General features: G+C 42.1%; 2 protein-coding genes across 3 annotated transcripts; both read right to left on the bottom strand.

The window, feature by feature from the left end:
* Positions 1-3,460: 3,460 nt before the first annotated feature.
* LOC102113059 (glutathione S-transferase-like) lies at positions 3,461-11,168 on the bottom strand. Of its 2 annotated transcripts, none has more exons than XM_005521911.3 (7): positions 11,091-11,168; positions 8,293-8,406; positions 7,570-7,621; positions 5,884-6,016; positions 4,867-5,008; positions 4,097-4,228; positions 3,461-3,773 (listed from the first exon to the last, which is right to left on the bottom strand). In XM_005521911.3, exons 2-7 carry the CDS (start codon positions 8,377-8,379, stop codon positions 3,654-3,656), a joined length of 666 nt encoding a protein of 221 aa, XP_005521968.2. In that variant the 5' UTR covers positions 8,380-8,406; positions 11,091-11,168; the 3' UTR covers positions 3,461-3,653. The 2 variants fall into 2 exon arrangements, with proteins under 2 accessions (XP_005521968.2, XP_087908794.1); XM_088052668.1 differs by lacking the exon at positions 11,091-11,168 and adding an exon at positions 10,932-10,953.
* Positions 11,169-13,576: 2,408 nt separating this feature from the next.
* LOC102113250 (glutathione S-transferase-like) lies at positions 13,577-22,217 on the bottom strand. Its single transcript, XM_088052725.1, has 7 exons — positions 22,128-22,217; positions 20,955-21,068; positions 20,233-20,284; positions 18,503-18,635; positions 17,490-17,631; positions 14,900-15,031; positions 13,577-14,576 (listed from the first exon to the last, which is right to left on the bottom strand). The coding sequence occupies exons 2-7, from the start codon at positions 21,039-21,041 to the stop codon at positions 14,457-14,459; spliced, it is 666 nt and encodes a 221-aa protein (XP_087908851.1). The 5' UTR covers positions 21,042-21,068; positions 22,128-22,217; the 3' UTR covers positions 13,577-14,456.
* Between the last annotated feature and the right edge of the window lie 840 nt (positions 22,218-23,057).

Here is a 23,057-nt window from a genome sequence, read left to right as displayed (position 1 = left end):
GGTTTCATTGGAAATCCCTCCCCCAAGGGATGAAAAATTCACCTGTGATTTGCCAATGGTATGTTGCTGCCTTGTTATCCCCTGTGCGAGCTGAGGTGGGGGAAGCCATTATCCTGCATTATATGGATGATGTGCTAGTGTGTGCCCCCCAGGAAAAATTGCTACAGTCCACACTGGACCGGGTGACCGAAGTTTTAACAACTGCAGGACTCACCCTTCAGGAAGAAAAAGTACAAAAGATGCCTCCTTGGAAATACCTAGGTCTGGAAATCACTGCAAAAACAATTGTTCCTCAAAAATTAGCTTTTAACAGCAATCCCAAAACCTTAGCCGACTTGCACTCTCTGTGTGGAACATTGAATTGGGTTAGGCCTTGGCTAGGCATTGCCACTGATGACCTAGCCCCTCTTTTCAATTTATTGAAAGGGGGAGATGAGCTGAGTGCTCCAAGGACTCTGACTCCAGAAGCCAGGGATGCTTTAGAGAAGGTAAGCAGCATGATGGAGAAGAGACAGGCACATAGATGCCATCCAGAGCTGCCTTTCAAATTTATTGTAATGGGGAAATTGCCACACCTTCAGGGGTTGATTTTTCAGTGGGACAAGGACCAGAAAGACCATTTGATAATCATTGAGTGGGTCTTTCTCAGTCACCATTGGTCCAAAAATATTACAAGGCCACAGGAATTGATGGCCCAGCTGGTTGGAAAAGCCAGGCTGAGAATGAGAGAACTTGCTGGCTGTGATTTTTCATGTATACATTTGCCCCTAAGCCTCTCTGAGGAAGAAACCTCCTCAGTGAAGATGACCAGGGAAATGTTTGAGCACCTCTTGAGGAATCAAGAGACCCTGCAGATTGCTCTGGAGAATTTTACTGGGCAGATTTCAGTTCATGCCCCTGCACACAAATTGTTTAATTCAAAATTTAATTTGGTACCAAAAGATAAGAGGAGTCAGAAGCCCCTTGAAGCTTTGACTGTTTTTACTGATGCTTCTGGAGCATCCCGAAGGTCAGTAATGACCTGGAAGGATCCTCAGACGCAGCAGTGGGAAACAGATGTTGATTATGTAGAAGGGTCCCCTCAAATTGCTGAGTTAGCAGCAGTGGTTAGAGCATTTGAGAGGTTTTCAGAACCATTCAATTTGGTCACTGATTCAGCTTATGTAGCAGGAGTAGTTTCCAGAGCAGAAAATGCAGTCCTCAAGGAGATCTCAAACAGAACTTTGTTTGAATTGCTCTCAAAATTAATTTATGCAGTTTCCCATCGAGAACATCCCTATTTTGTTATGCATACCCGGTCGCACATGGAATTACCTGGTTTCATAGCAGAAGGGAATGACAGAGCTGATTCCCTGGCTGCTGCCCCTGTTGGACTGGCCAGACTCCCTGACCTGTTTCAACAGGCAAAATTAAGCCATAAAATGTTTCATCAGAATGTACCAGGTTTGATTCGACAGTTTAATCTGAAACGAGATCAAGCCAAAGCCATTGTGGCCACATGTCCCCACTGTCAGCGCACAGCTCTGCCATCCCTGGGTGCTGGAGTCAATCCAAGGGGACTGAAAAGCTGTGAAGTATGGCAAACTGATGTAACACACATCCCTGAATTTGGACAGGTAAAATATGTACATGTATCCATTGATACCTTCTCGGGAGCAATTTTTGCCTCGGCCCATGCAGGAGAAAAAGGTGTGCATGCCACAAAGCACCTGTTGCAAGCTTTTTCTGTACTAGGAATCCCTAAAGAAATTAAAACAGATAATGGACCAGCATATATTTCCAAAGTGTTTAAGGAATTTTTGCAGGAATGGGGAGTGAGACACAAGACAGGAATCCCCCACTCTCCAACAGGTCAAGCAATAGTAGAGAGAGCACACCAGTCACTCAAAAGAGTTTTGAAAAATCAATGGAAAAACAAAGTAAAGTTAACGCCACAAGAAAGATTATGCAAAGCCCTGTTCACTCTCAATTTTTTAAACTGTTCTATGGAAGATCAAAACCCCCCAGTGGTTAAGCATTTCTCCCCTCATGGCAAACACAAGCTCAAAGAACATCCACCAGTGCTGATGAGAGACCCTGAAAGTGGAAAAATTGAAGGTCCTTACAAATTAGTGACATGGGGAAGAGGATACGCTTGTGTATCAACACCCCTGGGTTTGCGGTGGGTCCCACAGAGGTGGGTAAAACCGTACATTGAAAAACATCCCACAAGACCCCCCGATATTTCAGTAGCAGAAGTTCAAAGAACAAACAGATATTTAGGTGGAGAAGGAAATCCAGATTCTCCATTCTACCCTGATTTTCCACTGTTGAATCTGTTTATTGATGAATTTAGCTGATGGTTTTTGTTCCTTGTTTACCTGTATTTTAAGAAGAAACCATCCTCAGTATGACAGTTTTGTAGACATTTTCTCAGGATGGGGATTTTCGGGATGGCTGTCTTCTGTTTTCCGGACTGTTTTAGGGTTTTTTGTAATTGTTGTTGTTGTTCTTTTGATTATGTTTTTTGTTTTGTAACGTTGGTGTGTTACCACCACCACCAAGTTAATTTCTCCTGCACCTCAGATAAATGCTGTGGAATTCCCAAATCCCAATACACCCCAAACCCCTTCCCCTTGGTTTGAAGAAGTAAAACCAAATTCCCTTCCTTCTTTTGGAAAAAATTAGGGGGAGATGTTGTAGTTGATAGCCTGAAATGTATCTTTTCCCATCTTTTAGTTGTGATTCTCCCCCCACCCCCAGCTTCTCTTTCTCCTGTTTACCTGGCGTCAGGTTACCATGGTTACTGAAGTTTCTCTCCTCAGCCCCACGGCGAGAGGCCGGATAGAGTAAAGAGAGGACCCCGCTGGCATTTCCAGCTGCTTGAAGTTTCTTTAGCCCAGGAAAGCACGGGGTTGAGAGAAGAGAACCCTTCTTTCCAACACGGAAGTTTGTAACTCTGTTTTTCCTGTCCCAGAATGCCTCTAAACTATGGAAGCTGAGAGGGCATGCTTACCTTTCCCTTTCTTTCCCCCCTGTGTTGCCAGGAAACCAGGCCCCCCCTCTCTCCCCCTCTGCCCCTCTCTGGAGAATACTCCCACACATTTGTGGGCATTTGAAGAAGTTGGTGTCTGTTATTTATTATCTTGGTGTGTGTAACCTTGATTTGTAGAAAGTTTGTAAGATGTATTAACTGAGAAAAATAATTGGTTCCCTCTCTGATGTTCCCTCCCTCCGAGAAACCCTGTTAAAAGAGACCCCCCCAAACCCCAAATCCTTGGTCTCTCATCCTTTGGATTCCCCTTCACAGAAATAAACTGTGGAATGCAAACCAGAGAGAGAGTCCCCCCCTGATTTCTTTACTCGCTCTATAGACTTGGATTCTTGAAGAAAATCAGTGAACCCCACAAACATATGCTGGCTCGAAACTCGAGTGAAGAGAAACCTCATCACTGAGCTAGCCGGGCCACACTCGAGAAGATCGAGTCAAAAAAGACTTTATTTCATGTGTTCTCTTCAGTTATTTAAGGCATCCTGTGTTGTCCAACATACTCCCTAATCAGTGAACAATTTCCTTTGCTGATAGGATCAAAAAACTTGCTTTTAAGTGTTTTCATTATTAACCCACAGCTAGCAAATGCAATGAAATAGTTTTTGGAGCTTGAGGCTACTGCTCAGTGGAAAACTTTCGAAAATTTGGCTACGTCCTCCTCTCGTATTGGGGGTTTCCTCTGGCTGCCAGGCTGCAGGAATTTCTTTATTGTGGGGATATTGCTTATTCTTGCTTTGAAGCTCTACAAAACAAAACCAAAAAAAGCACAGTGCTTGAGAATCATTGCAGCTGGCAGACATTTCCATGTTATCCATGCTCTGAAAGTCACATTAAGGCTTGATGCTGCAGAAGAAACTCTGTGCCTCCCCCTCTCATGCTTTTGGGGTGGTAGAGACAGAACATGGCATAAAAAAAAAAGGGTAGCTGAGGCCAGCTAAAAGTTCTTAGGGTATCTGATTATTTTGCATGTCACTTCTGACCCTCCCACTCTCCCATATTTCTCAGCAAGTTTAAATCAGTGGTCATTTCCAATTCATTATCCATTCAAACTGCCCACTCATTTACCTGCAGGAGTGGAAACTGGGCAAGTATATCAGTTTTGAACTCCTCTGCCATTAAAATGACTTCCAGTAATTGCACATCTGCCCTGCTCAGCTGGTTGCCGACCAGGAAGTCTTTTCCATGGTCTTTCAAAACCTAAAAACACAGAAGCAGAAGGAGATGATGTCTTTTCTCTGTGTTCCTTAATATGATATCTTCAAAGCAGGGTCATCCATGGCATGGAGCTATCTGTGAAAGAAGGAGATGCAGTTCAAACATCTGTAGGACAAATACTGATCTGATGGCACTGCCATCCTAGGCATAATCTAGCAGCTCTTTCTCTTCTGCACTTCTGTCTGGCAGCTCAGTTGTGCTCGTCTTGCCTTGGCTGCTGTAGCTGCACTGAAGGCTAAGCTGCATGAGATACAGAAGGAACTGTCACGCATTTACATAGCATGTATGGTAGAGGGCCATCTGCAACTCAGGAGGAATCTTGATGTCAAAGCTGATGCTGTAGTGTCTTCTGTCTGAAACAACACCCAGATACAAACATGGACATTTGGGAACTCAGTGTGTGCTGGGTTTTCACAGCTTTACATCTCTCCCAGACTGGAAGGGCCTTCTGTCCCCTCCGTAGCGTCCTGTCTCCACCTTACTCCCAGCACCACCAAAACCAGAGCATTTATATTCCAGTGGTAGCTTTTCTGCTGTTTTCTTCCATAAAACTCTTGTGGATCCATGATGGCTGTTCAAGATACCAGTATCAATTGAGCTACAAACTCTTTGCCACATACCTTCTCAAAGACTGGGAAGTATCTGTTTGTTGCCTTGTCCATCATATTAGCAAAATGTTGCTCTTTTTTGTCTGCTGGTTGCATTATATACGTCATGAGTAACTCATACAGATCAAACATTCCTTCCACGTACATATCAATTCTGAAAGGAATAGATCCACTTGGTCAGGTCAAACACAAGTAAGTGTGAACAGCACAATTACTCCTCGAATAACCTCTCTGAGATGCTGGGAAATCCCAGCCTCTTCTTTCCCACACACACAAACCCAGAAGAAGTTCCCCCAGGAATGCAGTTGCAGTGAGGGCAAGCATGGGGGAGTTTGGGTGAAAGAAAAATACAAAATTCCAAGGCAAAACATAAAGACTGTACCACTTCCAATTCTCACTAGCTAGGACTGATACTTCTCTTGACTATAGGTTTTTGAACTTGATTAAAAATTGCCATGTCTGCCATCCAATCATGTTAAAAATCCAATCAGACAGGACAACTTTAAAAACAGGTCCATACAATTTCTACCAAATATCATAACATGTGTTTACTAGGGCTTACTAAACTGAAGCACTCAAATATACCTCAGGTCAACACATGTCCCCTAGGAGTCCTGTCCTTTCATTACCTGTTATTAATTCTAATTCTATACTAATTCCTGGTTATTAGAGAGAGGAGTGGTTTTGTTTCCTTCAAAGACACTGCCCTGAATGTGATGAGGAGAAAATGACGCTGCTGACAGCTGCAGGAGAAAATGAAAAGCAGCATCAGTAAGACAATCTGCCCCCCCGAGTGCTTTCTTCTGATGACTGCATTGATCTCTGATTGATGATTTATAGGCTCACATGCCCTGTCTAATCGAGCTGGCTATCACTGCTGTAGACATCACCTGCAGTCAGAGCCATCTCATGCTGCACAAAACACTGCTCTGCCCCCTGAACCTCGCTGTGAACTGGGGTATCCTCATGTTACACTGAGCTACAGTGTGAGCTGGGCTCTAACAAGCAAAGGTGGTAGTGTCACAGTACAGGGCTCTCTCCTTCAGGTCCTTCCCATAGAGGTTGTACTTCGTTGCTATGTAGTTGGCAATGGCTCTGGTCTGCACCAGCTTCATCCCGTCCATCTCTACCATTGGCACTTGCTGAAAGAGCAGGGATCCATCTGGGGGAAAGGGAATAACACAAGGAGACGTTCAGTCCCTGAATGACAACCATGAGTGTGTGTTAGGCAAAGGAACCACATGGATTACTTTTTATTTAGAATCTGAATCATTTAGGTTGGATAAAAAATATTTAGACCAACAGTGGAACCTTTGAGATTTGAGGAAACAGCCAAATGCAGAACTTTAAGCTCTCATATACTGAAAAATACGTGCACTGCATATCCCTAAATCAGGTGATTTTCATGGAGGTTAATGAACAGATGGGAAGGACTGAAGGGTCTGACCCAGACACTTTCTCTCATGATTTATAAAGAAATATATGTGGACTTTCTAAGCACTGGCTAACACACAAGGTGGTGAATAATAATGAAAATAAATAAGAGTAAATATAAAAGCATGAACTCACTTTTTGACTACCTACTAACTTTACAAATGGCATCTCATCTATACAGGCATGAAATCAGAACAATGAGCAAGTTCCATGAGATTCCCGCAAGACCCAAATATCAACTGGCATGAGGATGGAGCCATGCAACTCTTTTGCAAGCTTGCAGAATCCTTGTCCTAGCATGAAAGGAGTAAAAATACCTTCAGAAAGAGAGGTATCAGATCAGAGAAGCAGGGAAGTGTTTTTGCTTTAGGGAATCGTATTTCTATACTCAGATAACTGATCAGCTATATCACTTTTTGTATCCTATGTAAGACAATTATGCAGGGATACACTCTGCTAGTAAGGGTGCATTTACCTTTATGCTAGTGTCCCAAATACTTTTAGAAAGGCAGCCTGTAGCACAGGTATCAAGTCATTATTCCTAAAGGACAGCAGGACTGCAAATGCTACTCGCCCCTAGCTCAGATTTCTTTTGACAGGCCAGATGAAGAGCACAGACATGTAATTTGGATTGGAGGAAACATGATTATCATGTTCAGGAAGATGGAAGCTGAAGCTAGCACAGTGGGTAGTTGCCTTGGGAGAGAGGAATGCAGCTGAGGTACAGGCAAACTCAGAAATCTGGAAATCTCTTTTCATAAGAATTATAAAACAGTAACTATGTAGGCAACCAAAAATGCTAATGAATTTCAAGAGGATCTGATGACAAGAGCCTCTGTTGCCATCAGATGGAGGACAATGGACACAAGCTGAAGCAAAGGAGAGTCAACCAGCTGAACTTAAGGAAAGGCTCTTTGACTCTCTGGGTTGTCCAGAGAAGCTGTACATTCTCCATCCTTGGAGATACTCAAAACCCAGCTGGACATGGTCCTGGGCAACTGGCTGGAGGTGGCCTTGCTTGAAGAGGGCATGTGGAGTAGACAGTCATGAGAAGTCCCTTCTGACCTCAGCCCTTCTGTGATTCAGTGAAGATTGAAGCAACCGGGTGGGGGATACCAAGTAATACACTGAGACCTTGTGTACAATCCAGTTAAGAGATTTTCTTTTCAAAGATACTAAGACTTAAGAATTCTTAGGTGTTCTCAGAAAACTAATTCTAATTCTTATTCTTATTATTATTACTATTGCTTCTGTTACTATTTAAAAGTGAAGGAAACTTACCCTTCTGTAACTTTGTTAGATCCTCCTTTTTTTCTACAAAAGATTCTTCAAACTGCAGGAAATAGAAAAATTCTGTGTTATTCCATGTTTTAGCTTCTTCTTCATTTAGGTAAAGAAGGTCTAAAGACCCCTATTGTGTTTTGGGAAATTTGATTTGTTGGAAACATATGTCATATTTGAAAGCTGTCAGGCCCATTGGCCATCACTGTGACAGAAACCCATGGATCTTGAAACACAAATTCCCCACACCGATTGTGAAACACTCCATCTCTGCTTTAGTATCAGAATCTGCCAAAGGTAAAAAAAAATTACTCTGTGGTTTACAATATACGGTACCTTCAAGGGTAAACTACACTGTAGTAGCAATAATAATCTCTTGCTATTTTGCAAGCTGGAATTTAATTGAAGGTACTCAGAATTGCAGGTGCTTGACCTCTGGAGCAGAAGATAAGAAGCCAGGATCTGCTGCTGGGGTTTTAAATTTCTTCTTTCTCTAGCTACAGGGGAGAAGCTTTGGTGGTGCTACCAGCGGGCTTTGCACATGATGTGTGGAAGTGAGACAGGAACTTGCCCCCTGCTTAGGGCAGGCTCGTGGTCACTGTTGGCTTGCTCAGCAATGCACTAAATGCAGAGTTTGAAACTGCTGCTCAATCACACTTCTCATACAGAAGAGTAAGAACACACATTGGTCACAGGATCTCAGTATAAAGACCAGAGGCAAACCTCAACCCCAGCTGCTGCCAGTAGCCACCGAATTGGTTCCATCCGGCCTCGTCCATTGAAGTAGTGCAGCTTGGGTTTTCCAGACATGTTTTCTTGTGCTGGATTTCCTAGTATCTGCAATGAAGAAATAACTTTTGCACAATAAAGGTTAACAATCCTGGTTTGGAGTCTCCATCTGGCTCTTGAAGTTGTCTTGTTCAAAACCATCATTTATGGTTCAAGACTTTAAATCAAATTAACAGAGGAGGTCAAAGTTAGATTATATTTAGACTGCCTTGTATCATTCTGCCTTCAAATATTTCTGTAGTGGTTTTGATTCACCAGTGTGAGTGTTCCTGGACAATGAACCAATTAATGTATTGGGTTGAGCCCTGGCCCAACACCAGTGCACTCACTAGAATTACTTATCCGTTTTCTGTTCTGAGGTATGGATTAGGAAAAGGGCAGAAGCTGGCTCAAAACTTTAGAACGTGTAAAGAAAACCTTATTAACAGAACTAAAAGAAACACAATAATAAGAAATAGAATAAACTTTCAGAACACTTCTCTTCCCCCCAGCTTTTCTTTCTTTTCTCACTGTGAATGTAAAGAGACAAAATTTGGCATTTTCAGTCAGTTTGACTCTTCTAAAATAATCTTTCTTCATTTCACTTGGGGAGAGGAGTCTCTTCTGCCATGCCGTGGAGACTTTTTCACAAGAAACAGTTCTATCATGGCTTCAATTTCCATGAATAGCAGCCACCCAGAAATCTGCAGTCTCAAAGTCCCTCCCATGGATTGGTAGCTTCCCCACAACTATCACCATCAGTCATTTCAGCTTACTGGGATGCAATTTTAAGGATGAGCTGTTCTAGTATAGAAACAAAATGTTCTCTTTTATCTCTGGGAACAGAGGTTTTCTTCATCCTGGGGCAATGTTTCTCATCTCTCTCATCTCTGTCTGTTCAAGCTTCTCATTGGATCATATCTACTTCAACATCTGCTCGTTTCAGCACTGGTGACTCTGCTCATAGCTGTGGTTAGAACACTACATTCTCCTAATGCATTCCTTGAGTTACAGGAAAAAAAGTCTGATTTATCAATTGTTTCTTCACAATAGCCTTACAAGAGAATTTCAGCCCAAGACTAAGGCCTCTCCTCATTCTCCTCCCATCAGGGATTTGACTCTTTCTTCACTGACCTTGATGCCTCCATGTTGTTCCATGTCTTCACCCTTTCGGTTTTTTTTTTCCTCTCCCTCTCTCTTGGATTGATGTCTGCAAGTTTCATCTGTGCACTGAGTTAATATCTCGCCTGGGCCTATGGATGGCCATGTGATCTCTGCTGGACAGTGGCTGCTCGGGCTGCACTGCTGGTTTCTGGCCCTTGCCACATTCAATTGCAGGCACAGGGCTGCTTTCTGCACAGGGCTGCAGGCTCTGTTTTAAGCCACATGATTTTCTGCGGTGCCAACAGGATGGCTCAGCAGCTCACAGTCAGAGCGGGGCCCAGCTGGGATCCACCCAAAGCTGAGTGGAGCCAGCCATGCCTGCCAGCCGTGGTTGGATCTCGGAAGCAGCAGAATCTCAGCCAAGCTGTGCTGCAGGCTGACCTGGCCATGCAGCGGAGCAAGCATGGCCCAGGCAGCACTGCAGCAGAGCAGGGCCTGGCCCAGACAATATCCAGTTACCTGTCCAAAGGCCAGAAGCAAGAGAGCTTTTTCTAGGGTTTAGTTCGTTTTTAAACATGCTTCCATAGAGGAGTATCAATCTTTCTCCAGTGGTTTAATGGGGCATCAATATTCAAAATTAGACATCTGACTGGTTCTGTCAGGACCAAAGGAAGCTTTCAAGGAAGGAAATCACTTCCATAGCTCATGGATTTTTTTCCTTAACTAAAAACTAAACTACGTTAAACCACAACAATTTCTTACATATGCAGAATAGTTAAGTAGATCCCTGTACAATTAGAGGAATTGGCTCAGTCAGAGAACCAGTGAATCAAAATCATTTGCATCCAAAGTGTTCTGTTCTGACCAAAAAGCAGAGGGTGCTCTCTGTGTATTTTGGCATGATTTCCAATTACAGTTTACTGTTTAATCAGATACATGCTATAAACTCAGCAATTGCTGTGCTTTCTCCAGCAGCCATTATGCTCCATTAAAACCAGCCAGGATGGAATTCTTTCATCCTGGCAAATCTCTTTTACAGCACTTCCTGCTTCTGTAATTTCTTTAGAGAAGCCTTCAAAGACATGAAAATTAATTTTGTCACAGCAACATCAGGTTTGCCTTTACCACAGGCATAACCACAGGGCAATGCTTGCCTGGTCCAGTTCCAACTCTGCTGGAATTTCAAGCAACAGCAGTTCCTAGGAAGCAACTTAAAGCAGCCACAGTTTCTCGGCAGGCTGTCAGCCACTCCACTCAGACCCACACGTACACATCAGCAACAAGCACACACAAACAGTGCCCAGCCTATGCCAGCCTCACGGCATTGACGCACTGTCAGCAACAAAGCTGAAGCATTAACAGCAGCAAAGGGAAAATGCCCAAACCCCCACCATTCTACCCTTGCAAAGAACGTGCCAGCTTCTTGATGGTACGAAGAAGGAGATGAGAGGAGCCACTCCCCAGTTGTGATCTACGTTTCATTTTCTTACCTCTGTACACCTCGAAAGCAGCTGATTAAGAATTCAATATTTGGTACATAGAATCTTGTTAATACAGTACAAACACATATTTAATCTATAAAAGCCATTCACTGACTAAGTTTCATATACAACTCCCTGCATGTCCAAAAAAAAAAAAAAACCATTTACCTTGTGCACAGCGTAACTCACTCTAAGCTCTCAGCAGTTCTGCCTTGAGATTATATAACCCTGTAGCCCCTCCTATAGAGAACTACAAGCTGTTATCTACAAATGGGAAACCCCTTTCTCTTAAGCAAACAAAACCAATTAGCTCTGTTTAGTTACTTCTCACCTACAGGAAATAAATCCCTGACTAATGCTGACTATGTACAAATCTAAGATGGAGGAGAGGTCATGATGATTGGGAACATCTGTCCCAGCATAAAATGGTAATATGCCTCCTATTTTCATTACTTGGTACCATGCTAGTTAAAAATAATTGTAATGGCTGAAAAGTTCACTCGGTTTAAAAGAATACTGCTATGCCCATCTGTGGAGGAAGCCCAGTCCTCTGACAGGCATCCTCCCTGGAGATCTGCCCTCTAAGATAGTACAAAACTGCCTAGTCACTGTGACTAAGCTGTGGACATCTTCCTGCCTTAGGACCCCATGTTATCTCCCTGTTAACTATTGGTCATCTTACCCTGGTTTCAGACCATAGGCCCCTTTTCCAGTTCTCCCTATAAAAACCCCAGCTTCTGCCCAGATCAGGGTTAGATCATCACTGGCCCCCTTGGCTGAAGCCTCAATAAAGGACCCTGTGGAACGCCACATGGTCTCTCGTCTCTTGTCTACACGCAGCTGGGGTAACCCATGAACGGAGCTGGCTAGGCTGATCTGAGCTGATTACTAAAAGAGCTGATCAAGCCTCTGCCTATGCTCCTAAGGGTTACTCCTGGCTGGAAATAGCCTGGGACTCCCCAGACAGTGGCTCCTTCCCGCAATCTTTATCTAGGTTGGTTGCCAGCAGAACTGGGGGTTGGAGAGACCCTCAGACCCAGCCGAGACACCAATCCCACCTTTATTCTAATATTTTCTGGTTTTCTACTTTTAACACCTTGCCATTTTATGTAAGTCACATCAACTAATTCAGCTTGTATCTGTTACGAGCTTCTATGACTTTCTTTGTCATTATTCCTTCAGGATACTTCTGAATTTCTCTGAATCTCTGGACATCTGAGTGGAGCTTGTATTTGTTTTCTTTTTTTTTTCTTTTTTTTTTTTTTCTGTCAAAAATGTTTCCCTGAACATGATTCAGTGAAAATACACACCAAAGACAACTGTAAGAGACAGTGAATGAAGTGTGGTATCAGAAGGCAAACTGCCCTCTGCACTCCTGACTGCTTTCTTTGGTTGACTGTATTGATTTCAAAAAGTCAATAGAGAATAAACTCCCATGCCCCCTCCTGTCTATCTAATCAATGTGGTTAATATTGATGCAGGCATTATCTGCAGTCAAGGTCAATATATACATGCAAAATGTTGCGCAATTGCCCTGATAACTGAGAGAATTCTTCTTTTGCTACACAGAGAGGCTGTATATATTGCAGTGTGTCACACAAAAATAATTGGTTGTTACAGTAGGAGGGTCTTTCTCCTTCACGTCCTTCCTGTACATTTGCTGCAAGTGTTGTCTGAAGGCTTCAGTGAGGCAAGAGGGAAACAGCTCCTGCAACAACCCTCTTTCATACATGCTTTGCTGCTGAAAAACATGGGTTTATTTCCTTTTCTCATGACAAAAACTGCTCCCAGCTGCATCACATTTCATATGAAGAAGCTGTTGGCTTTAGCAAGAGCTACAGCACCCTGAGTTTGCCCAGCTGAAAGCTGCCAGTGCTCTAGTTGTAGCTGGATTTAGAGCACAGGCTCTTTCTTTTGCAAACTTGGTGTATTTGGGGTTTCAATAATATCACAGAATCATAGAATGGTTTGGGTTAGAAGGGACCTTAAAGATCATCTAGTTCCAACCCTCCTGCCCTGAGCAGAAACAGCTTTCACTGCAGGAATGCACATATTTATCAAAGTTCAACAGCTTTGCTAACCTCAGTAGTGGAGCTTGATTTAAGTGATTGGAAGAATGAACAACTCCAGTACAGCTTGTATTAGACTTGGTTTGATATACAGTGATGTAAATCAGTATGGATTCCTACATTCCAAGGTCTCACTAGAGCCTGACACCATCCTGACTCCTCCTTTCTCAGTAAGTTTTAAACTGGTGACAAGCATTTGTTCCTCAGATTCAGCAGAGGGCTTTTAGCTGCTACAATAAACCTTCTGATAAAGGGAACCTTGGTGAAGCTGCACTACAAGAGTTTGTGTGTCTAGTGACAAAACAGAGGTGCAGTAGGACCCCTGGTCCAAGCACATTCCAAGTTAAGCTCAGAGGAAAGCTGAATCCAAACCTTTCATCGTGACCTCACCAGAAGCTGCAGACTTTTCCTGGCATTTCCCAGAAAAAAATACATGGCCGACTGTTTGGGACAGTCTCTCCTAATTTTCCAGCAATTCTTGGGAATGCCAGAAAAACCGAACCAGAGAGACCTTGGGCTAAGAAGTAGCAGGAAGAAACCAATGAACAGCAGCATTTTGAGTATGAACAGTGTGAGAAACAACTCTTTAAAATTTTTACAAGTTTAATAAGGGATAAAAGGGACCATACACAGTGCTGGGTGCTTGGAAAAGTGCCAGAGGCACACCAATTAGCTTAAAACAATTTTCTTATATATTTTTTTCATTACATTAGTTAAATGCGTATTCATGAGGATTATACATATTAAAACATCCCTGTGAGTTTACATGTTCTGGGAATTCTTTTGCTTGGTTTGACTGTGTCTTGTCTTCATGCCATCCTGTAGATGAGATTCATGTATTTTATTTCTTCTTGAGGCTCTGGTCTGTTGTTTGACATTTCTTGGTAAGTGAGTGTCAGTAGTGAATCCCTCCTTGCATTTTTTCTCTTGGTGTTTATTTTCCTGGTTCCCTTCAATGTTGTCTTATAGTTCAGATATGATACTACACAAGTACATTAAATCATCATTATCTGAGTTATTCTCACTATTATCAGTTAGTTAGAGATATAAAGGCATTTAACGTTACAATGCACAACATACAGTCTCTATTTTAATATTTTTCGAAATCCTTAGCTATAATATATATTTATCACACTATGCTACACAGGGCATTGGCTACAAAAGCTGACAGGGTATACTATATTAAAGCAGTTAATAGTGATTTTAAAAATCGTTGTAATTAATAGTAATTTGCAAAAGCCAATACATAACAGCAAAAGGCAATGCCTACACAGTTAATTATAGGAAAGAGTAAGACTTTATTTCAGGTGTTCTCTTCAGTTATTTAAGGCATCCTGTGTTGTCCAACATACTCCCTAATCAGTGAACAATTTCCTTTGCTGATAGGATCAAAAAACTTGCTTTTAAGTGTTTTCCCACTGTCAGCAAACATAATGAAATAGTTTTAGGAACTTGAGGCTACTGCTCAGTAGAAAATTTTGATCACTTTGGGTACCTCCTCCTCTCGTATTGGGGGTTTCCTCTGGCTGCCAGGCTGCAGGAATTTCTTTATTGTGGGGATATTGCTTATTCTTGCTTTGAAGCTCTACAAAACAAAACCAAAAAAAGCACAGTGCTTGAGAATCATTGCAGCTGGCAGACATTTCCATGTTATCCATGCTCTGAAAGTCACATTAAGGCTTGATGCTGCAGAAGAAACTCTGTGCCTCCCCCTCTCATGCTTTTGGGGTGGTAGTGACAGAACATGGCATAAAAAAAAAAGGGTAGCTGAGGCCAGCTAAAAGTTCTTAGGGTATCTGATTATTTTGCATGTCACTTCTGACCCTCCCACTCTCCCATATTTCTCAGCCAGTTTAAATCAGTGGTCATTTCCAATTCATTATCCATTCAGACTGCTCACTCATTTACCTGCAGGAGAGGAAATTTGGCAAGTATATCAGGTTTGCACTCCTCTGCCATTAAAATGACTTCCAGTAATTGCACATCTGCCCTGCTCAGCTGGTTGCCGACCAGGAAGTCTTTTCCATGGTCTTTCAAAACCTAAAAACACAGAAGCAGAAGGAGATGATGTCTTTTCTCTGTGTTCCTTAATATGATATCTTCAAAGCAGGGTCATCCATGGCATGGAGCTATCTGTGAAAGAAGGAGATGCAGTTCAAACATCTGTAGGACAAATACTGATCTGATGGCACTGCCATCCTAGGCATAATCTAGCAGCTCTTTCTCTTCTGCACTTCTGTCTGGCAGCTCAGTTGTGCTCGTCTTGCCTTGGCTGCTGTAGCTGCACTGAAGGCTAAGCTCTATGAGATACAGAAGGAACTGTCACGCTTTTACATAGCATGTATGGTAGAGGGCCATCTGCAACTCAGGAGGAATCTTGATGTCAAAGCTGATGCTGTAGTGTCTTCTGTCTGAAACAACACCCAGATACAAACATGGACATTTGGGAACTCAGTGTGTGCTGGGTTTTCACAGCTTTACATCTCTCCCAGACTGGAAGGGCCTTCTGTCCCCTCCGTAGCGTCCTGTCTCCACCTTACTCCCAGCACCACCAAAACCAGAGCATTTATATTCCAGTGGTAGCTTTTCTGCTGTTTTCTTCCATAAAACTCTTGTGGATCCATGATGGCTGTTCAAGATACCAGTATCAATTGAGCTACAAACTCTTTGCCACTTACCTATAGGGGACTCTGATCCAGCCAACAAAACACCCTTCCTTCCTTGGAAGGAAGGGATTACTTGGGATAGTTTGCCACTCTCTTTAGAGGAGAAACCTTAGCTGGTGTCCTGGGGTGACTTTACCTTTAAAATAGCTTGGAGAGCTAAGGAAGTTGAATCTGCTGGAGGCTGATGGGAGTTTTTTCTCCTGACCAATTATCGGTCATTTCTGAGAACTGGCGGTGGTTTTAACCATTGAGAAGTGAGACCAACTTGTGAACACCACCTTAAGATGTAAAGCCAGAGTTCTCTTGTTCTTTTTGGTTTCTGGCTTCTGAAAAGGTAACAAGGCTCTGTCTTGGCCTCCTCCCCCGCTCCAGGCTGGACAAGGCCGCAGAGGGTGGGGGGGGAGAAACGGAGCCGGCCGGCCTGGCTTGGTTTGTAGTTTCTGCCGCTGAACTGAAACCTGACACCATGAACATCTGCAGCTTTCCAAGACTTTAACTCTTTTACTGCCTTGATGAGACTTAAAGATTACTCCTTTTTCCGAGAGAGAGGGGAAGAGAGAGAGAGAGAGAGGGAGAGTCAACATAAAGAAGACATCATAAAACCATCAAAGATAGTGAAGAAAAGTTTTAGATGGGAAGAGAGAATAAGGTGATGCTTTAATTAAGCTGAAATATTTTTCTGTTAAAGCTATAGAGATAGACAATAGTGTTCTGAAAAAACCTCCTTTAATTCATGACAGAGTATATTGGGAGGAATGGAGTGTTCAAAGTGTGGATTTTGAGCAAAAAGTGGAGTAGCTGTGATACAGTGAGGTGCTGGAACAGAGGGGAAGAAGTAATAATTGAAGATTTGAGGCCGTTTGAGGCAAAGAGAAAACTTCTGTTTCCAGGGAGGCTCACAGAGACAGATGAAGAGAACTTTTGCCTTTGATTAACTCATTCTTAAAAATGATGTCCCTAGACTCATTTGACCCATAACACACCTCAGAGTGATGTGAATGGGAGGAGTGAACTGATGGCAGGATTTCCGGACAGCTGGCGTCAGAGAAATAGAAAGCTATAACAGAAATAGTTTTCTTGTGAGAAACTCCATAGATTAGCAGAAGAAGACTTCTGTTTCTCTACAAAAACTGATGAAAAGACACTAGTAGGAATTGGGACTGTTTTAAACCACAAAGTTCCAAAGTTTCTTGTTTCTATGTTATCATGTGAACAAGAGAATGGTTGGGTAGTGGGGGGAAAAAGGGTTTTTTGGAAGTTTTATTCTGGTTTTCTTATTCTTGTAGTTTTGTTAATAGACTTTCTTTATTCTTTTTAAGTTTTAAGCCTTTTTTGCTCTTGTTCTAATCCATGTTTCAAAGCAAGAAATAAGTAAGTTTTCTAGTGTTTTTTTTTAGTTACTGCTTTAAACCACGACATTTATTTGGTACGTTGGCTGGGAAACAAAATTGGCAAATCTAAACCACTACAGCTGGCCACCTTCGCAGGCATGGTGAGGCAAAAAGCCTCCTCTCCAGCATCCATTTCAGTTCATGTTAATTTTGTGCTTTTTATTGTTTGTACCCTTTTACACACCTTGACCTGCAGGGGATAAAAGGTTAGTTCCCTGTTAGCCCAGCAGCATTTGTAAAGAGATTTCATGGGGCAGAGAGCTGAATTAAAAACCTCCAAAGAGATCAGATACAAAGCCCCACCTCTTAGTCCTGCTTCAATCTGAAAAACTGATTTTGACTCACAATAGGATTGCTAAAGACTAGAGCAGAAGTCACAATAGCCACTAAGAGAGGTGAGGACCCTCAGTAACCAACCAACAACCAGTGGACTATACATACCTTCTCAAAGACTGGGAAGTATCTGTTTGTCGCCTTGTCTATCATATTAGCAAAATGTTGCTCTTTTTTGTCTGCTGGTTGGTAGCCATATGTCATGAGTAACTCATTCAGATCAAACATTCCTTCCACGTACACATCGATTCTGAAAGGAATAGATCCACTTGGTCAGGTCAAACACAAGTAGGTATGAACAGCACAGTTACTGTTCATCGAGATGCTGGGAAATCCCAGCCTCTTCTTTCCCACACACACAAACCCTGGCAAAGTTCCCGCAGAAATGCCGTTGCACTGAGGGCAGGCATGAGGGAGCTTGGGTGAAAGACAAATGCAAAATTCCAAGGCAAAACATAAGGACTGTACCACTCCCAATTCTCACTAGGACTGATACCTCTCTTGACTATGGGTCTTTAAACCCAAATCTGACAAAACCAAATTTGACAAAATTGTCACATATGTTATTCAAAGTTCTTTTAAAAATCCAGTCAGACAGGACAACTTTAAAAACAGGTCCATACAATTTCTAGCAAATATCATAACATGTGTTTACTAGGGTTTACTAAACTGAAGCACTCAAATATACCTCGGGTCAACACATGTCCCCTAGGAGTCCTGTCCTTTCATTACCTGTTATTAATTCTAATTCTATACTAATTCCTGGTTATTAGAGAGAGGAGTGGTTTTGTTTCCTTCAAAGACACTGCCCTGAATGTGATGAGGAGAAAATGACGCTGCTGACAGCTGCAGGAGAAAATGAAAAGCAGCATCAGTAAGACAATCTGCCCCCCCGAGTGCTTTCTTCTGATGACTGCATTGATCTCTGATTGATGATCTATAGGCTCACATATGATATGGCTATCACTGCTGTAGACATCACCTGCAGTCAGAGCCATCTCATGCTGCACAAAACACTGCTCTGCCCCCTGAACCTTACTGTGAACTGGGGTATCCTCGTGTTACACTGAGCTACAGTGTGAGCTGGGCTCTAACAAGCAAAGGTGGTAGTGTCACAGTACAGGGCTCTCTCCTTCAGGTCCTTCCCATAGAGGTTGTACTTCGTTGCTATGTAGTTGGCAATGGCTCTGGTCTGCACCAGCTTCATCCCGTCCATCTCTACCATTGGCACTTGCTGAAAGAGCAGGGATCCATCTGGGGGAAAGGGAATAACACAAGGAGACGTTCAGTCCCTGAATGACAACCATGAGTGTGTGTTAGGCAAAGGAACCACATGGATTACTTTTTATTTAGAATCTGAATCATTTAGGTTGGATAAAAAATATTTAGACCAACAGTGGAACCTTTGAGATTTGAGGAAACAGCCAAATGCAGAACTTTAAGCTCTCATATACTGAAAAATACGTGCACTGCATATCCCTAACTCAGGTGATTTTCATGGAGGTTAACGAACAGATGGGAAGGACTGAAGGGTCTGACCCAGATACTTTCTCTCATGCTTTGCAAAATATATTTGGACTTTCTAAGCACTGGCTAACACACAAGGTGGTGAATAATGAAAATAAATAAGAGTAAATATAAAAGCATGAACTGTCTTTTTGACTACCTACTGACTTTACAAATGGCATCTCATCTATACAGGCATGAAATCAGAACAATGAGCAAGTTCCATGAGATTCCTGCAAGACTCAAATATCAACTGGCATGAGGATGGAGCCATGCAACTCTTTTGCAAGCTTGCAGAATCCTTGTCCTAGCATGAAAGAGGTAAAAATACCTTCAGAAAGAGAGGTATCAGATCAGAGAAGCAGGGAAGTGTTTTTGCTTTAGGGAATCGTATTTCTTGACTCAGATAACTGATCAGCTATATCACTTTTTGTATCCTATGTAAGACAATTATGCAGGGATACACTCTGCTAATAAGGGTGCATTTACCTTTATGCTAGTGTCCCAAATACTTTTAGAAAGGCAGCCTGTAGCACAGGTATCAAGTCATTATTCCTAAAGGACAGCAGGACTGCAAATGCTACCCCTAGCTCAGATTTCTTTTGACAGGCCAGATGAAGAGCACAGACATGTAATTTGGATTGGAGGAAACATGATTATCATGTTCAGGAAGATGGAAGCTGAAGCTAGCACAGTGGGTAGTTGCCTTGGGAGAGAGGAATGCAGCTGAGGTACAGGCAAACTCAGAAATCTGGAAATCTCTTTTCATAAGAATTATAAAACAGTAACTATGTAGGCAACCAAAAATGCTAATGAATTTCAAGAGGATCTGATGACAAGAGCCTCTGTTGCCATCAGATGGAGGACAATGGACACAAGCTGAAGCAAAGGAGAGTCAACCAGCTGAACTTAAGGAAAGGCTCTTTGACTCTCTGGGTTGTCCAGAGAAGCTGTATATTCTCCATCCTTGGAGATACTCAAAACCCAGCTGGACATGGTCCTGGGCAACTGGCTGGAGGTGGCCTTGCTTGAAGAGGGCATGTGGAGTAGACAGTCATGAGAAGTCCCTTCTGACCTCAGCCCTTCTGTGATTCAGTGAAGATTGAAGCAAGCGGGTGGGGGATACCAAGTAATACACTGAGACATTGTGTACAATCCAGTTAAGAGATTTTCTTTTCAAAGATACTAAGACTAAAGAATTCTTAGGTGTCCTCAGACAAGTAATTCTAATTCTAATTCTAATTCTAATTCTAATTCTAATTCTAATTCTAATTCTAATTCTAATTCTAATTCTTATTATTACTACTCTTGCTGCTGTTATGATTTAAAATTGAAGGAAACTTACCCTTCTGTAACTTTGTTAGATCCTCCTTTTTTTCCAGGTAAGATTCTTCAAACTGCAGGAAATAGTAGAGAAATTTGCTGTCATTCCATGTTTTGGCTTCTTTCTCTTTTAGGTAAAGAAGACTTAAAGAGATGTGTTTTGGGAAATTTGATTTGTTAGAAACATATGTCATATTTGAAAGCTGTCAGGCCCATTGGCCATCACTGTGACAGAAACCCATGGATCTTGAAACACAAATTCCCCACACCGATTGTGAAACACTCCATCTCTGCTTTAGTATCAGAATCTGCCAAAGGTAAAAAAAAAATTACTCTGTGGTTTACAATATACGGTACCTTCAAGGGTAAACTACACTGTAGTAGCAATAATAATCTCTTGCTATTTTGCAAGTTGGAATTTAACTGAAGGTACTCAGAATTGCAGGTATTTGACCTCTGGATCAGAAGATAAGAAGCCAGGATCTGCTGCTGGGGTTTTAAATTTCTTCTTTCTCTAGCTACAGGGGAGAAGCTTTGGTGGTGCTACCAGCGGGCTTTGCACATGATGTGTGGAAGTGAGACAGGAACTTGCCCCCTGCTTAGGGCAGGCTCGTGGTCACTGTTGGCTTGCTCAGCAATGCACTAAATGCAGAGTTTGAAACTGCTGCTCAATCACACTTCTCATACAGAAGAGTAAGAACACACATTGGTCACAGGATCTCAGTATAAAGACCAGAGGCAAACCTCAACCCCAGCTGCTGCCAGTAGCCACCGAATTGGTTCCATCCGGCCTCGTCCATTGAAGTAGTGCAGCTTGGGTTTTCCAGACATGATTCCTTGAGCCGGATTTCCTAGTATCTGCAATGAAGTAATAACATCTGCAGTTTTGAGTCTGCAACTGGCTCTTGAAATTGACTTGTTTGAAATCAATTATTTATTGTCCAGGACTTTAATCAATTAACAGAGGAGGTAAAAGTTAGACAACATTGAGAGAATGCCTTGTATCATTCTGCCTAAAAAATGCTTCTTACACATGCAGAATAGTTAAGTAGATCCCTGTACAATTAGAGGAATTGGCTCAGTCAGAGAACCAGTGAATCAAAATCATTTGCATCCAAAGTGTTCTGTTCTGACCAAAAAGCAGAGGGTGCTCTCTGTGTATTTTGGCATGATTTCCAATTACAGTTTACTGTTTAATCAGATACATGCTATAAACTCAGCAATTGCTGTGCTTTCTCCAGCAGCCATTATGCTCCATTAAAACCAGCCAGGATGGAATTCTTTCATCCTGGCAACCTCTTTTACAGCACTTCCTGCTTCTGTAATTTCTTTAGAGAAGCCTTCAAAGACATGAAAATTAATTTTGTCACAGCAACATCAGGTTTGCCTTTACCACAGGCATAACCACAGGGCAATGCTTGCCTGGTCCAGTTCCAGTTGTTGCTGGAATTTCAAGCAACAGCAGTTCCTAGGAAGCAACTTAAAGCAGCCACAGTTTCTCGGCAGGCTGTCAGCCACTCCACTCAGACCCACACGTACACATCAGCAACAAGCACACACAAACAGTGCCCAGCCTATGCCAGCCTCACGGCATTGATGCACTGTCAGCAACAAAGCTGAAGCATTAACAGCAGCAAAGGGAAAATGCCCAAACCCCCACCATTCTCCCCTTGCAAAGAACGTGCCAGCTTCTTGATGGTACGAAGAAGGAGATGAGAGGAGCCACTCCCCAGTTGTGATCTACATTTCATTTTCTTACCTCTGTACACCTCGAAAGCAGCTGATTAAGAATTCAATATTTGGTACATAGAATCTTGTTAATACAGTACATACACATATTTAATCTATAAAAGCCATTCACTGACTAAGTTTCATGTACAACTCCCTGCATGTCCAAAATAAAAAAAAAACATTTACCTTGTGCACAGCGTAACTCACTCTAAGCTCTCAGCAGTTCTGCCTTGAGATTATATAACCCTGTAGCCCCTCCTACACTGAGCATTCCAGACACTTCTCTGCAAAGAGGAAACTTCTCTCTCTTAAACAAACAAAACCAATTAGCTCTGTTTAGTTACTTCTCACCTACAGGAAATAAATCCTTGACTAATGCTGACTATGTACATATGTAGGATAGAGGAGAGGTCATGATGATTGGGAACATCTGTCCCAGCACAAAATGGTAATATACCTCCTATTTTCATTACTTGGTACCATGCTAGTTAAAAATAATTGAAATGGCTGAAAAGTTCACTCGGTTTAAAAGAACTGGGTTGTGCCAATCCCACTTTTATTCTAATATTTTCTGGTTTTCTACTTTTAAGACCTTGCCACTTTACTTAAGTCACATCAATTAATTCAGCTTGTATCTGTTACAAGATACAAGTTACTTCTGTGACTTACTTTGTCATTATTCCTTCAGGATACTTCTTCTTAATTTCATCTCGGGACATCTGGGAGGAGCATTTTTTTCTTTTTCTTTTTCTTTTTTTTTCTTTTTCTTTTTCTGTCAAAAATGTTTCCTTGAACATGACTCAGTGAAAATACACACCAAAGACAACTGTAAGAGACAGTGAATGAAGTGTGGCACCAGAAGGCAAACTGCCCTCTGCACTCCTGACTGCTTTCTTTGGTTGACTGTATTGATTTCAAAAAGTCAATAGAGAATAAACTCCCATGCCCCCTCCTGTCTATCTAATCAATGTGGTTAATATTGATGCAGGCATTATCTGCAGTCAAGGTCAATATATACATGCAAAATGTTGCGCAATTGCCCTGATAACTGAGAGAATTCTTCTTTTGCTACACAGAGAGGCTGTATATATTGCAGTGTGTCACACAAAAATAATT

The sequence above is a fragment of the Pseudopodoces humilis genome, chromosome 3 (assembly GCF_049639895.1).
Source record: "Pseudopodoces humilis isolate 2021_Gansu_Grassland_sample_001 chromosome 3, ASM4963989v1, whole genome shotgun sequence".
Lineage (NCBI taxonomy): Eukaryota > Metazoa > Chordata > Aves > Passeriformes > Paridae > Pseudopodoces > Pseudopodoces humilis.
Note: the sequence above shows the minus strand (reverse complement) of the source record. Positions and strands in the feature narration are given on the sequence as shown.